The sequence below is a fragment of the Pseudochaenichthys georgianus genome, chromosome 17 (assembly GCF_902827115.2).
Source record: "Pseudochaenichthys georgianus chromosome 17, fPseGeo1.2, whole genome shotgun sequence".
NCBI lineage: Eukaryota > Metazoa > Chordata > Actinopteri > Perciformes > Channichthyidae > Pseudochaenichthys > Pseudochaenichthys georgianus.
Window position 1 is genome coordinate 12,862,392 of NC_047519.1, and position 16,233 is coordinate 12,878,624.

A 16,233-nucleotide genomic window follows, 5' to 3' on the forward strand; every position below is an offset into this window, starting at 1 on the left:
ACAAAGTCATCCCTATGAAGTGACAAAGACTTGAACAAACGCCTGAAAACAAAAGCTCCTGGATGCAATTCAGATGATGTTCTGCTTGTATAATTCATAAGAGGCTGTGTGTTTCTATTGTAGAGCATCTTGAGAGCATCACTAAAAGCATTATGCACAGAGGAGCTCGGAGGAAGACTGTGAGTTAGCATTGTTTCTGTGAGGAGAGCGATTCTTATTCAGGACGAAAGCCACTTTCTGTTTCTTGGCCTGAATCCTATCCCTTCCGAGGGGAATTCAGACAGCGATGACTGGATATCAACTGTAGCAGAGACAGAGCGTACTAACCGAGTCCACGGTGCAGTCTGTCCCAGAGAGGTCCAGGTGGACCAGGCAGTTGGGCTGGGCCAGGAACAGGTACAAGTTCTACAGGGGAACAAGGACAATGTCTTTTAGAGAACAGATAAAGGAAGAAAATACAAGCACATATAAATTGTCTGTACATTAGAACACATGTTATTTAGCATATGCTTTGATCCAAAGCTTACATACACTTCAATACCATAGACATAACGCTGGGAACAATTTAGGGTTAAGTATCTTGACCAAAAACACTGGTGGGATCAAACCACTGATCCTCTGATTGGTACATCTTTACTGGTGATATAATCATTGGTTCATAACAGGAAACCCTTTGCTTTCTTCTTTCAAAGAGAATGAGGAAAGCAAACGGTTTACATGAAACCATGTATAAATGTAAATGTCCAATGGCAAACCATTGTGAATGTTTACTTTGAGAGCAAGAGAGTACAACACCTCTAAGATTCTTTAAGTCCTTAGATACAGGTTCCAGACTTGGCTTATTGCAAGTATTATGTCTCCGTCAGAACATTTACGTAGCACTTGGTTTATTTGAAGCTAATGCAGAAGCACTTTTAAATGGGGTGCAAGGCCTTGTTAACAAAACAACCTTACATTTTCTGATAAATAAAGTATATGTTATCTAAAACATGAAATTTGACACCTCAACAACTTTTTGGAAACTTCTTTCTTTCTTTAATGTACGTCATTTTCACTCAGGTTTTGTTATGCACAACAAAAAATGTGTATAGAAACAACCAAATGGAAAAACAAAGTTAGGATACATTCTGAATGGTATTTGTTTCCTTACTGTTGCGTCCTCTCCAGACAGAACCCCGGGGTTTTTACTGAGGTCCAGATGCAGTAGAGAATTGGAGTAGTCGTCACTTGAACACAACGCCTGGGACAAAGTAACCACACCTAATGGGGGGGTCGTGATAGAGGTGAAATCAAAAGGGGAGGGCAAATTAGTTTCAATAATCAAATGATATGCATCCCAAAGTCAGTTTAATGATTTTATAATGATCTTTTTTTTCCTCTGGACGTGACTTATTAGCAACTAATGAATACAAAAGTACAAAATGCAGGAGGGTGAGCGAGAAAATGTGGCAAACTAAATAATTGCGCAGAGACAAGTGAGCTCCGATGGCAGGCTAGTATCAAAAGAAGATTTTAGGAGGAAGCTAGACACTTTCCCCCCAGTATCCTGGTATGTACCCTGAAAGCCAAAACAACAGAAAATCATTCTTTCAAAATCAGATCACTACACAATTACACCCACGGGCCCGATGGAAGCCCTCATTAAAAATCTTCGCCCTGAGCGATGCAATGCACGGTGCGGAATGGCAAGTCGAAGATTAAATATAGACACAATAACAACACGGGAGAAATATCTAGCAGCACAGACAAATAAAAAAAGTTTACAAGCATCATTAATCTGTTCACTAGTCTAAGTTGTAGGGAATACATTCCTCCTGTTTAAGGCTTTGGGGAGGCCAGCTAGTGCATGTGCTGCACTGACGCTAGCAAGGCGCTAAACTCTTCATCCCTAATGTGTAGCGATTAGGAGCCAAATGAGGGGAAGAGGGGACAGGGTGTCTAATCCCCCCCACCCCCTCACACTTTGTGCATCTATCAGACTTGAAGAAGCCATTACGTCTGTGTGAATCAGAGAAATAGGATAAACAAATATCTAAAATAGGATAAGGTAAGAGTTGTTCCATTATAGAATAAAACAACATAAAGAAAGAAAAACGAAAAGGAAATATAATAAAATAAATTGAATCAAATAAAATAGAAATAAATATGAAAATAATTGGATCTTGTAACAGTTGCATAAAAGAGATAAACAAAATTTAAATTGATAAAATAAAAATGTTTTTTAAAAAGAATACAAAAGTAAAAAAATATGTATCTTGCAACATTTGCTCTTTATATTATAGAGTAAAACAAATAAAACAAAACTAAATATAAAATTATTTCAGATAAAATAGGAAAATATAAATAAAACATGGATGTTGGAGCACTTGCTCCATGGACTAAATTAAATATACAAAATGTAATCAAATTAAGTAAAGATCAAATTGAATAAAATAAAAGAATAAAAAATGTGATCTTGTAAGATAAATTAAACTACATTAAATACAAATTTGATGAAATGTAAGTTGAAAAAACGTGTTATTATTTTAAACAGAGAAATAGTAGTAGAAGTCAAATCAATGTCTCTTGTGTGGGTGCACGTGAGAGATATCTGCCTTTTTGCATATCTGATCACATCACAGATAGCGTCTGCGTGTGTGTGTGTGTGTGTGTGTGTGTGTGTGTGTGTGTGTGTGTGTGTGTGTGTGTGTGTGTGTGTGTGTGTGTGTGTGTGTGTGTGTGTGTGTGTGTGTGTGTGTGTGTGTGTGTGTGCACGTGCTCGCCTCAGCATATGTGTAGCTGAGATGAAGGGAAGGAGGGGTGGAGAAAAATCTATAAATATGCAACAAAGTACTGCTCAGCCCCTGCAAAGTCATACCTTCACCCCCCCCCCCCCCCCCCCATTCAAGGTCAGCACTGCGTTCCCCTGAATCACTGTGTCATCCCACTGCCTTTAAAATCGCACCCAGTGTGTTTTCTTTCCATTTGTTTCAGGTTATCGAGGTTGTCGTCTGCGGTGTACGCAACACTCATCATTCAGCCGAAAGCAGTCCCTACAGGAGCAGAGGAGCTGGGGAAAAGGGTTTAGCTTTCAAGCTTCAGGGCAAATTGTGTAATAGATAGAAAGGATGTAATGCTTCACTTTTATGGCATTTTGGCTGGTTATTTTAGACCCCTAAGTACCGCTATAGAGCCCTAAATAAAACACCTTTGTCTAATGTTCTGGAAATGCAGTGGTGGAAAAAGTACTCAGATCTACACTGTGCTATTTTACCAGAATCCATGCAGGATTCAAGAGGTCAATAGATCACACACAAAAAAAACGATTTTCATTCAAAGCTGTTCCCCTGTATATATGAAAACAGCTCACAGACAGGAGGTCAGAACATGTCACTTCCATTATATCAAGGAGGCAGAATTTCAACAGAATCTCAGATAATCAACAATGCGTTATAACAATCATTTTAACAATAAATGGTATAACAGACACTAAAACATGTGATTCTGTTGTTATTTGGAAAATGTTTTGTTGTTAATTTGGACAAAAACATATATAGATACTGTATTTTGCTTTGTAGGACAGCTTACTGCTTGTGTACATGAAAGAAAATCATCATTTAAGTAAAAGTAGATACATCAGAGAACTCTGTACCCACTTTCATAACTCGGCCGGTTTTAATTCTGTACAAATTATTTGATTCTCAGAGTAAATTGTCATATTTATACTGTACTGCACTTTTTTCAAATAAATGTTCATGTAAACATTTATTTGTATATATATATATTTTTTTAAAATAGCATTAAAAAATGTTTATATTTGTTCCTTTTTTTACAACTTAACTCCTCTTATTGTGTTTATATATGCACTATAATACACCAAAGCAAAGTAATTGTACGTGCAAACCTGCATGGCAATTAACCTGATTCCGATCAGATCAAAATATAATGATGAAAAATGCTATTACGCTGAGGCTACAGTATTAATATATGGACTTAAATGTGATCTCTTTGAATCTGCTATAATAGTGGACGGTTGTGCTGTTTGGGATAAGAGCAATAGAATTGGGACACTGCACTAATGCCTACATGGGGTTTTAAAGGGGATTAATTTGGTAGATGGGTGATACTGCGTGGGTCTGTTTATCTATGCGAGGTAATGCTAGACAAAATAGAACTGCATGGTGGGAAGCAGCTACAAAAACAGAGTCATAGAAAGTGTCTTTGAGCATCATTTGTTGTACTAGTCCCAAAACCTAATTGGACATTCATTACATTTCATTTAATGATCGGGGTCTCTTACCCTTGGAGGAAAGGGAGGTCTTGGAGAGGTTGAGGAGGCGCAGACCCTTGTTGAGGCGACACACTTGTTGAATCAGGTTGGAGACTCCTGGTTTAAAGAGAGGGGAAGGGGGAGGAGAGAAGAGAGGATACATTCATCATATAATCATAAATACCAAATCAACATATTTATCACACATCTAGAGCCAGAACAACTAATGGTTTAATGAGTGATACAAAAAGTACTCTAGCCACACTAAATACTGTTACAAGTAAACGTTTTTTGTTTCAATACAAAAGTAATGGCATCAAAATATAAAATATATGTACCAAAGTAATGGAATACAAAATGGCCCATTTCAGAAGCATATCATCTCTTTAAGCCTAGGGCATTTCCAAACTGTTATATTATGTTTTGGTAATTCTGGTTAAAAAGGCCCCGTTATGCTTTTTGGAGTTTCCCTTTCCTGTAGTAATATACATTTGTGTGTACAGTGGGGGAAAAAAAGTATTTAGTCAGCCACCAATTGTGCAAGTTCTCCCACTTAAAAAGATGAGAGGCCTGTAATTTTCATCCTAGGTATACCTTAACTATGAGAGACAAAATGAGAAAAAAAAAAAATCCAGAAAATCACATTGTCTGATTTTTAAAGAATTTATTTGCAAATTATGGTGGAACATAAGTATTTGGTCAATAACAAAAGTTCATCTCAATACTTTGTTATATACCCTTTGTTGGCAATGACAGAGGTCAAACGTTTTCTGTAAGTCTTCACAAGGTTTTCACACACTGTTGCTGGTATTTTGGCCCATTCCTCCATGCAGATCTCCTCTAGAGCAGTGATGTTTTGGGGTTGTCGCTGGGCAACACGGACTTTCAACTCCCTCCAAAGATTTCTATGGGGTTGAGATCTGGAGACTGGCTAGGCCACTCCAGGACCTTGAAATGCTTCTTACGAAGCCACTCCTTCGTTGCCCGGACGGTGTGTTTGGGATCATTGTCATGCTGAAAGACCCAGCCACGTTTCATCTTCAATGCCCTTGCTGATGGAAGGAGGTTGTCACTCAAAATCTCACGATACATGGCCCCATTCATTCTTTCCTTTACACGGATCAGTCGTCCTGGTCCCTTTGCAGAAAAATAGCCCCAAAGCATGATGTTTCCACCCCCATGTTTCACGGTAGGTATGGTGTTCTTTGGATGCAACTCAGCATTCTTTCTCCTCCAAACACGTCTAGTTGTGTTTTTACCAAAAAGTTCTATTTTGGTTTCATCTGACCATATGACATTCTCCCAATCCTCTTCTGGATCATCTAAATCAGGGGTCACCAACCTTTTTTAGGATGAGGGCTACTTTCTAAAAATAAAACAAGTCGGGGGCTACTTTTACTCCTCTCTTTTTTGTTTTTTGCAGTGTATATATTTAGCACATTTTAACATTATTATATGCTTACCTTTAACCTTTTTGTGCTGTTTGGGTCTGTGGGACCCGTTTTCAGTGTTTACTAAAAGAACTTGTATGCAATTTAATTATTTTAAGAAGATTTTTTTTTAAATGTTGAAGTTAAATGCATCAATCTGGAGCACTTTGAGCACAACATGAATTTATGGATACAGCTCTCAACACTCAGATGAAAGGGAGCTGTATACTTTTCAATAATCCAAACATCTTTATCACAACCAATAACATTATGTTACCTAGTTAGCATTCTTTCTTTTTATTTATGCATATTTTACTAATCACTCCCCTTTCAAACTGTTTTTTGTACTGTCCTATTGTACACATTGGAGTGATTTCTTACTTTATCTATATTAAATAGATAAATGGGGTGCTCTCTCTCTCACGCGCGCGCGTGCACACACACACACACACACACACACACACACACACACACACACACACACACAGGCTGTGTGCTCCTCCGTGGCGATGACGGCTTGCGTTAAAAAATAATAAACATATTTGTAAAGTGGGGGGACACAAACGGGATTTCGAAAAGAGCGGGGGACATGTCTCCCCTGGAGATTACGCCATGCGTGTGTGTGCGTCAAGTGGAACAAATATATGCAAGTTACAACACACAGAGTAAAACTCTGCCCCTCGTGTGTTGTATAGGCTGGCATGACTAGGCTGTGTTCAATGGGGATGATGTGTAGTGTCGATTCTGCCAGAAGGAAAATCAGCGGGGAGGTGCCACATTGCTTTTCTTCCCGACTGCAACGCTGGTCCCGCAAATCAAGCAAGAACGTGATTGGTCGATATTCATTGTGGGAGTGGGGGGAGGAGGGGTGTTAGATAGATATAGAGTTGTAGTAAGTAGATAGAGTTCGCTATGATTTAGGTTTTGTTTATGCATGGGGTAGATTCTTTTAATTACATTTCCTTTTTTGTTTTGTGTATTTTATACATTTTGGATTTTCTTGGTGAGCTATTTTTAGAACGTGCCCGGCGGGCGCCTCACGTTGCCCCTGCGGGCGACTGAGTGCCCGCGGGCACCGTGTTGGCTACCCCTGATCTAAATGCTCTCTAGCAAACTTCAGACGGGCCTGGACATGTACTGGCTTAAGCAGGGGAACACGTCTGGCACTGCAGGATTTGAGTCCCTGGCGGCGTAGTGTATTACTGATGGTAGCCTTTGTTACTTTGGTCCCAGCTCTCTGCAGGTCATGGACTAGGTCCCCCCGTGTGGTTCTGGGATTTTTGCTCACCGTTCTTGTGATCATTTTGACCCCACGGGGTGAGATCTTGCGTGGAGCCCCAGATCGAGGGAGATTATCAGTGGTCTTGTATGTCTTCCATTTTCTAATAATTGCTCCCACAGTTGATTTCTTCACACCAAGCTGCTTACCTATTGCAGATTCAGTCTTCCCAGCCTGGTGCAGGTCTACAATTTTGTTTCTGGTGTCCTTTGACAGCTCTTTGGTCTTGGCCATAGTGGAGTTTGGAGTGTGACTGTTTGAGATTGTGGACAGGTGTCTTTTATACTGATAACGAGTTCAAACAGGTGCCATTAATACAGTTAACGGGTGGAGGACAGAGGAGGCTCTTAAAGAAGAAGTTACAGGTCTGTGAGAGCCAGATATCTTGTTTGTTTGTAGGTGACCAAATACTTATTTTACCGAGCAATTTACCAATTAATTCATTAAAAATCCTACAATGTGATTTCCTGGATTCTTTCCCCCCATTCTGTCTCTCATAGTTGAAGTGTACATAGGATGAAAATTACAGGCCTCTCATCTTTTTAAGTGGGAGAACTTGCACAATTGGTGGCCGACTAAATACTTTTTTGCCCCACTGTATATACACCCCCTCCAAACATATACATAGCTATACCCACCAGTATACTACAGCGGGAAAACAAATACCAACATACTCAAGGACCTGGCTCTCTCCCACGTACCCAGTGCAGAAACACGTATAAATACCATATGCCAAGCCACATTACATAACGGAGACGGAAAGAGTTTCATCTCAGCAAAACGATAAAACCCATCGCAGGGATGGTTATAAAAATAGCATAAAAGTCTCTGCTTTATTTAAGAATGCAATGCTTTTGTGTAGTGCCAAACCTTGTTTCCTGATTGAATGTGTGCAGAACTGTTCCTGGGATTCAATGCATGAAGAACACTGTAAGCTTTGTAAACAGACTGAAGGTCATTTTTCACTGTGATTACGGGGTTATTGTGATGCTGGTTAAAGCTGCAGTGCGTTGCCTCCCTCTATGTGTGTGTGTGTGTGTGTGTGTGTGTGTGTGTGTGTGTGTGTGTGTGTGTGTGTGTGTGTGTGTGTGTGTGTGTGTGTGTGTGTGTGTGTGTGTGTGTGTGTGTGTGTGTGTGTGTGTGTGTGTATAGACTTTATAGAGAGGCAACTGACTGTAGTCACAATAAAGGAAGTCTACACACACAGGTTGAGTAATGTAGGAAAAATATTCTGTCTAAAATTCTAACTTTTTCAGCACATCATTACACTTGTAAAGTAATTACATAAACTTTGAAGGAGATTGGGATTGAAACCCCAATGCCGATAAGTAGGATAAGAAAGTAAAAAATCGGACAATAAACAATGGCTGCTAAGAATCTGGCGAAGCATCACAAAGGAAAATGCCAAATATCTGTGTGTTCCAGAGAGCCACGCATTAACTCCAACTACTTCCTGTCCCCTAAATGCCCACTGATGTGCATTTAGACATCCTTAAATAAACGCTGGAAGTCAGCACTTAACCCTCATTCACACACACACACACACACACACACACACACACACACACACACACACACACACACACACACACACACACACACACACACACACACACACACACACACACACACACACACACACACACACACACACACACACACACACACACACACACACACACACACACACACACACACACACACACACACACACACACACACACACACACACACACACACACACACACACACACACACACACACACACACACACACACACGGTCAGGGCCCCTCCCCGTCGCTATATTACGTACAGGGTACCCCTTTCCCGTCATTTTCTACGGGCAGGGCGTCCCATAGACCTTCATTGCGGACACAGCGGACCCCTTGCCCGTCAGGCTTCTACGGGCAGGGCATCCATAGACCTTCATTGCGGACACAGCGGACCCCTTGCCCGTCAGGCTTCTACGGGCAGGGCGTCCCATAGACCTTCATAATGCCTATTTTAAGGTTCATTTGGCCATTAAAATGCGTTTTGATGTCATTGTATAGGAGTAATGAGTTTTTATTTCGGATTATTTGTGCAGTACATGTACATGATGTTTAGTTTGCTAGTTATGACGAAGATTACTTCATGAATGTTTACACATTCATGGTTGCTAAGGTGGTTGCTATGGACGCTGCAACAGCTCCCAGACCACGTGATCAACAACAATGGCTGTCCTTCGTGTTATTCTCGGTGGAAAAATGCCTATTTTAAGGTTAATTTGGCCGTTAAAATGCGTTTTGATGTCATTGTATGCGAGTAATGAGTTTTTATTTCTGATTAGTTGTGCAGTACATGTACATGATGTTTAGTTTGCTAGTTATGACGAAGATTACCTTACGTCTGTGAGGAAAATGCATGGGGCTCAGAGCCTCGTATTTTTAAAATCTTTTTTTCCTTCTAATTTGTTATTCTTTTCAAAATAACACACTGTTATTTACTCACCAATAACACACAATTATCCTTGCTTTTATTTATTGGTTTAATTCCATAATCTCGGTCTTTTTTGGTGTTCGTCAGGAACTGAATTTCAAAATAAAAATAACCGGAAACAGACGTAGGCCTATAAGGGACAGTTCGAGCATCATTGCGATTGTCAAAATGTTTGAGTTTAGGACGGCCGAAGACACTACACTACCCAGAATCCCCAGCTATCGTTGAGGACTACAGTCCCCGTGATTACTCTTCTAGGTCTGGGATTGGATGTTGGAGTGGCAGTGCGCCAAGGTTACAGCGTCAAACAGCTGTGTGAAATGGAACGAAACCACGCCAGACTATCCAAAACTGGAATCGAACGCCCCCCCAGAACTACACACTACACTATTGTGTTTCGCAAAATGTTCTATGGGACGTCTCTACTGAACTTTTTCGTTTTCCCACAATTAGAAGTTGCCAGTATTAAACACATTGGTGTTATCAAATGTAAAACATAGAATTAATAAATGGGTAAAAATCGCTTGTGTCCATAATGTGCAGCATTAATATATACCCACATGACAGCTCATTGTTACTTTGTAATTCTACTCCACTACAATTCAGAGGTTAACCTGGTATTTTTACTCCACTGCATTTATTTGAGTTACTTTGCAGATTCTGATTAATTATGTGAAATATAAACAACCCTTAAATCAGACTTTAGTTACACCTGAGTAAAATTCAGGTAAGGTGATTGTCAAGTGCCAACAATCAGGAGAGATATTTGATACTTGTGCTTGAGAAGACTAAACATGTATCTGCAATTGACATTAATGGAAACGAGTAATAAAGTATATTAATTACTCGTTATTCTCTACTAATAGTTAATTAAAGACTGTATATTATGGCTATTTTGCACATCCTTTTCAAGATTTTCAAAGGTTTATTGACATATCATACACAACTATGGTGTAGTTATGAAATGAATGAAAAACGTGGGTCACAGGTCCCTCAACAGTGCATTACAAGACATCTATCAATATGTGTGTACCTCCACCATTAAACTGTCATATTCTGCACATTTCTTATTCTATCTACATACATAAGAGTATAATCCATATGTATAATATCAGTTAAAATAAGTGCTTCAACATAGTTAACATTGCAGGAAAGCAATATATTAGACGTTAAGTACTTTGTATTTATCTGTAGATAGATACCAACGTTTTTTTCTTATTTAAAAGAAGACCGTAATCTGTTATTTAATGTTTAAATAAAGGTTAATTCGTTTTTCTGTTTTGCACCTCCTCCTATTAATATCTTTGTACATCCTGCACTAAACTGTTTTATTGAAGAGATCACTTATAGTATCTTCTTGATTTTTTATATTCTATATTTCTATCACAGACCTTCTACTTTCCCCCTATGAAAGTATATGTACTCTTAATATTTTTTTAATCAAATATAACACATACAAACAATAATTCAATAACGTGCTTCAACCACTAGGCGGTGCACACAAGGTACACACAGCCATAATAACTTTGTATTATTAGTGTAGGACACTTGTATGTACAACATCTGACGATGTGTAGTTTTATTCATGCTTTCACATAATTTTACAGCATATTGCTATACTATTTCAGACTCAGTATTTACATTCTTACATTCAAAATTCAATCCAATTCAAATCAGTAATATCTTTAAAAACTACAAGTCCTTTTATATCAGCTGTGCACCGTTATGGTGTAAATATAACCTATCTATGAATTAGATCAAATGTAAAAGTCAACCGAATTAGTGTTGATACTGCACGGAGACGTATTGTGTGAAGAGAAATTGAAGATGTTGTTTAATTGTTGATATATTTATGATCCACGTCAAGTATTCAGTTTCGGCGGCATTTTCTCAGTTTTTCCAAAGGTCTTCTCATCAGGGCTCTATAAATAAAGAACTACGGCAGATCTGTAATATTTAATGCAGCCGAACCGTGTATTACAATGCCGTTATGTGATGACTTTCAAAGAGAAAAGCAAGAGCACTCGGAATTAAGTATTATTTTATTCTTTTAAAATGTTTTCCGGATTTCATATAATATAAACACGAAATCCCAGCATGCATTGCGGCTAAAACAGCGTAGCTGAAGATCTTGGGTAATCACTCGAAATGCCTACGTCTGTTTCCGGTTATTTTTATTTTGAAATTCAGTTCCTGACGGACGCCAAAAGAGCCCGCGATTATGGAATTAAACCAATAAATAAAAGCAAGGATAATTGTGTGTTATTGGTGAGTAATTTACAGTGTGTTATTTTGAAAAGAATAACAAATTAGAAGTAAAAAAAGATTTTAAAAATACGAGGCTCTGAGCCCCATTTATTTTCCTCACAGACGGCAACACTAAAGGTCTAAAATAAAGACCTAAATGAATATTTGGGATGTTCTTGCCTTTAGATTCTCCCAATAGGTCCAAGTACAGAGGGTGACTTTGCTGTGAAAAAACACATTTCCACCAAAAAAACGTTAGCAACCATGAATGTGCACATTCATGAAGTAATCTTCGTCATAACTAGCAAACTAAACATCATGTACATGTCCTGCACAAATAATCAGAAATAAAAACTCATTACTCGCATAAAATGACATCAAAACGCATTTTAATGGCCAAATGAACCTTAAAATAGGCATTTTCCACCGAGAATAACACGAAGGTCGGCCATTGTTGTTGATCACCTGGTCTGGGAGCTGTTGCAGCGTCCATAGCAACCACCTTAACAACCATGAATGTGTACACATTCATGAAGTAATCTTTGTCATAACTAGCAAACTAAACATCATGTACATGTACTGCACAAATAATCAGAAATAACAACTCATATTAATCGCATAAAATGACATCAAAACGCATTTTAATGGCCAAATGAACCTTAAAATAGGCATTTTCCACCGAGAATAACACGAAGGTCGGCCATTGTTGTTGATCACGTGGTCTATGAAGGTCTATCTATGGGACGCCCTGCCCGTAGAAGCCTGACGGTCAAGGGATACCCTGTACGTAATATAGCGACGGGGAGGGGCCCTGACCGTCCGTCAATATGTCACGGGATGGGAGTGAGAACGTGTTGCGCACACACACACACACGAGCGGGACATCCTCCTCAACCTGTCCGCCATAAAAGCTTCAGAGGGCGGATAGCTTCCAACAGCGTCCAATTAGCTTAGCCGCTAGCTTAGCGATAAATACACACAGCGTTGTATTCTCCTCCCCCTGTCGGCCCTAAAAGCTTCAGAGGGCGGATAGCTGGGCTCCGTAGCGTCCCACTAGCTTAGCCGCTAGCTAAAGGTAAACATAGATGGGTACATAGAATATGAATAAATCGTCACCGATGTAGAGGATATATTTTTGTATTCACTTTGAACTCGGCCAAATGTAGTTTAATGTTTTGGGATTTAAGTTAGGCCACATAGTACGTGCATGGGTTTGAAAGTAACGTGCTAGCCTGCTGTCAGGCACACATTTATGAGATTTAACAATGGCCAATTATATTTCTTAAATAATATGTAGCCTATTCCCAGAGCATAATTTATGGGGCAACAAGGTGAGGTGTAAAATGTGTTTTCATATCATACATTTTACGCCAGCAAACTTCTTGTACGGACTTCGGCAGTAGTGAAGACTCACTGAACGAATTAAGTACAAATACAAATCGTTCGCGAACGTGCAAATCACCAGAAGTCGTTCGCGAACCGGTGAACGAATCAGTGAACGAATCTTTAAAGTGAACTGAATCAAAAGATTCGTTTCCCCGAAGGGAATCTAAATACCCATCACTAGAAGGAAAGCTTCCACGATCACCGTCTCCTCTGTTCCTCCAAACCCCGCCCCCTCCCTAAAAATAATGAGTGACAGGCTGAGTAACCTGATAGAAACGTTATTATTCACTTAATCACTGATTGAGACATGATGAAGATATGGCCCACTATGTGGGCCATAATAATATGTGAGAAATTGTCGTTTTCTTGGACCTTGATGTGAAGTAAAGATTTTTGATAAGCTTTGGGTATTGCAATTTCACACAAGTACAAAAGTAGCTTAATTCAACTGATGAGGGCTACAGTATGTGAATAAATGTAAGCGATGTGATGGAAGTAGCTCTTGGCCACTTTCATTTTTTCAAAGTAGCTCTCAGATGAAGAAAGTTTAGAGACCCCTGGTGTATAGGGAAGGGATGCAAATAATAAAATGTGACTTGACTTGAATTTTGAATTGAGCCGTCCCTTATAGATACTATGTCTTTACGTATTAGTGATGGGAATTCTGGCTCTTTCGGCTCCTAATCAGCTCTTCATTTTACCACAGAGCCTCAGTTTCCGGCACTCGCTGTTCACTCGCATGCTCCACTAGCACCCCCGTCAAGGCTCGCCGGCAGTACACTTTCCGTCACAGGAACACGCTTTGCTGGCGGCAAAAAGAATCCCACCAGACTCCTTTGCCCCTACAACAGAGGGATGTCCTTGTCCTTTTTCCTTTTCCTCATTTCAAGCGTTAAAAACTCTCGATCTTCTCTCGAATTATTTTTTTTGTTGTCAAATGACGACAAGACGGCGGAAACGCTGCTTCCAACATTACATTAAAAAAACAACAACTTGGATTAATTAAGAATAGTAGAAAAGCATTATGGGTTATGATGCACGTTGCTCTGTAAGAGGTTCAGTTAGTGAGGCGAGTTGTTGGTGAGACGATACAAATAAAAGGATTTCTCAAGAGAGGAGGACCTTATATAGTCCTATATGAAAGATAGATGAGGAGGAGGAACAGAAAGTAAAGGTTCTCTGAGGGTAGTCATTGATTTTGAATTCTTTAAAAGCACAAGAACAATCAGCGGTGCCCTCAGAGACACAGCCGCAGATTGGGAGGGGTTACCCTGGTTGTCCAGCGTGTTGTGGGCCAGGTTCAGGGAGTGGATCACAGAGGCCGGGTTTTCAGACAGCGCCGACGCCATCTTCTGCGGAAAGTCCCTGGAGACAAAACGTTATAGAAGAAGGAATATGAGGCTATTGCGAAAATTGCTGATTAAATACTGGTGTAAAATCTGCCAGATAGATTTACTTTATGCAACTAAATGTACCTGGTAATTTTTCATTATTAAACCTACTGTTAATAAATGAAATACTCAAGAAGCTGCCCCTTTTTCAGAGATGAAAATAAGAAGAAGCCACTTTATTAATCCCACAAGGGGAAATTTGGTTTTTCGTCTTTACACACCAGTACAAATGCATACATAAACAGAACCTGTACACATGGTGAACCTTTTTTCCCCTGAGTCCCTACAAAGGCTACTGACGCTACCTTATTGATATAAAACAACTTTTGTGCTAAAGTTGACTTAAGATGTACTCACACTATACATTTCAAAATAAAAGCTAAGTATTTACAAATGCTTGTACATTATTGGTTGTTTTCACTATATGTATATTGATATGCTGGGTAATGATTTTTGTCATTGGTGTGAATTTCAATGATAATATTGAATAGAGACAAAGGTTTTGATATTCTAGAAATGTCCGTAAATAAATATATTAATATTTTTGCGAGGAGCTAATGTAACTGCAGATGACAATGACTTATTTGGGATCAATCCCACTTCACTTAGAAATATGTCATCAAGCATGAGCATGTGAAGTCAGGACTGGCAGAAAAACATATATTTTCGAGGGCTGCATTGAATAGTTTGAAGCTTTATTCCCAACGTTGACATTTGAATACATTTATCTCGTCTATTTACTCTGTTAATCTGGCATAGCTGCACAGTTGCAGATAGAGATGAATCTACATTAATACTGATAGTCTTATACTATTTGGATAGTTTCCGACTCCATAGATTCAAACATTTCCCCTACACAAGGCGGCGTGCGTTGCCGCTTCAACGCTTCTGCCCATTCACTTTGAATGGGGTGACGTCACGCCTCGCCAAACTGCATTGTGGGAGCAAAGCGTAGCTTTTCTCGCGGTGCTCGCTGCAAAAGTAGAGCAATGTTCTACTTTTGACGCTTCGACGGAAGCCAATTTGAAATCATATGCCAGTACAAGCTCTAGCCAATGAAACCGCTGCTTGTGTGTCCGGGGCGGGAGATTCAGGTGATTGGTTGTTGGTCTACTGTAGCTTCAGACATGCCCACCGGCAAGCGACAACGCACGCCGCCGTGTGTAGGGGCCGTAACTCCAGAAGGAAAAGATTAAACATATGTTTTGAAGATACCGATAAAACCCCAAATTCACAATGTGTTTGTTGTCATGAAATACTCTCCTTTGATACATATCTGTTGGGGGTAAACCTTTTAAATGAACAACACCTTAACTGCCTTTATAAAACAGTTTGCATCGCGTACGCACCTGTATAAACAAGGCAGTCTAACGGCACTATAAATTACATTTAAACAACAAAAACACCTTTTGTTTCATCTTTTCATTCGAGTGACTACATAATAAAGCATGACGCGTCGTTCAAAGCCGTTTCCATTGAGAGAAGCTTTGAACTTAAAGCACGTTATGTACTTGCAAACAAGTGTTTTTCTTACTGTGCTGTACTTTCTCATTTGTGCCCAAAATTACTTTTAAATCACATATTGAAGAGGTGATAGGAAGTATGGTATTTAGGTGGGAGTCTATAAAGTCACATACTTTAACATTCACTGCACTCTTTGAGCATCTTTGTATAAAAAGGGATTTCTTTCTTCCCTGTTAGAGTTTGGTGCAGTGCTTGTCTAGAGCATTAAATACAAATTGCCCTCTTTATTAGGTTTAACACATTGAAAA

General features: G+C 39.4%; 2 protein-coding genes across 4 annotated transcripts in view; one reads left to right on the top strand and one right to left on the bottom strand.

The window, feature by feature from the left end:
- LOC117461967 (zona pellucida sperm-binding protein 3-like) overlaps window positions 1-16,233 on the top strand; it is a 526,690-nt gene that overhangs the window by 181,822 nt on the left and 328,635 nt on the right. The window lies entirely within an intron of this gene.
- carmil3 (capping protein regulator and myosin 1 linker 3) overlaps window positions 1-16,233 on the bottom strand; it is a 115,497-nt gene that overhangs the window by 58,763 nt on the left and 40,501 nt on the right. For all 3 annotated transcript variants that reach the window (XM_034103654.2, XM_034103653.2, XM_034103652.2), the window contains exons 12-15: window positions 14,341-14,435; window positions 4,280-4,366; window positions 1,151-1,260; window positions 328-405 (exon numbers count right to left, since the gene is read on the bottom strand). In XM_034103654.2, coding sequence (XP_033959545.1) covers window positions 328-405; window positions 1,151-1,260; window positions 4,280-4,366; window positions 14,341-14,435 — 370 coding nt within the window. The remainder of the gene's footprint in view (window positions 1-327; window positions 406-1,150; window positions 1,261-4,279; window positions 4,367-14,340; window positions 14,436-16,233) is intronic.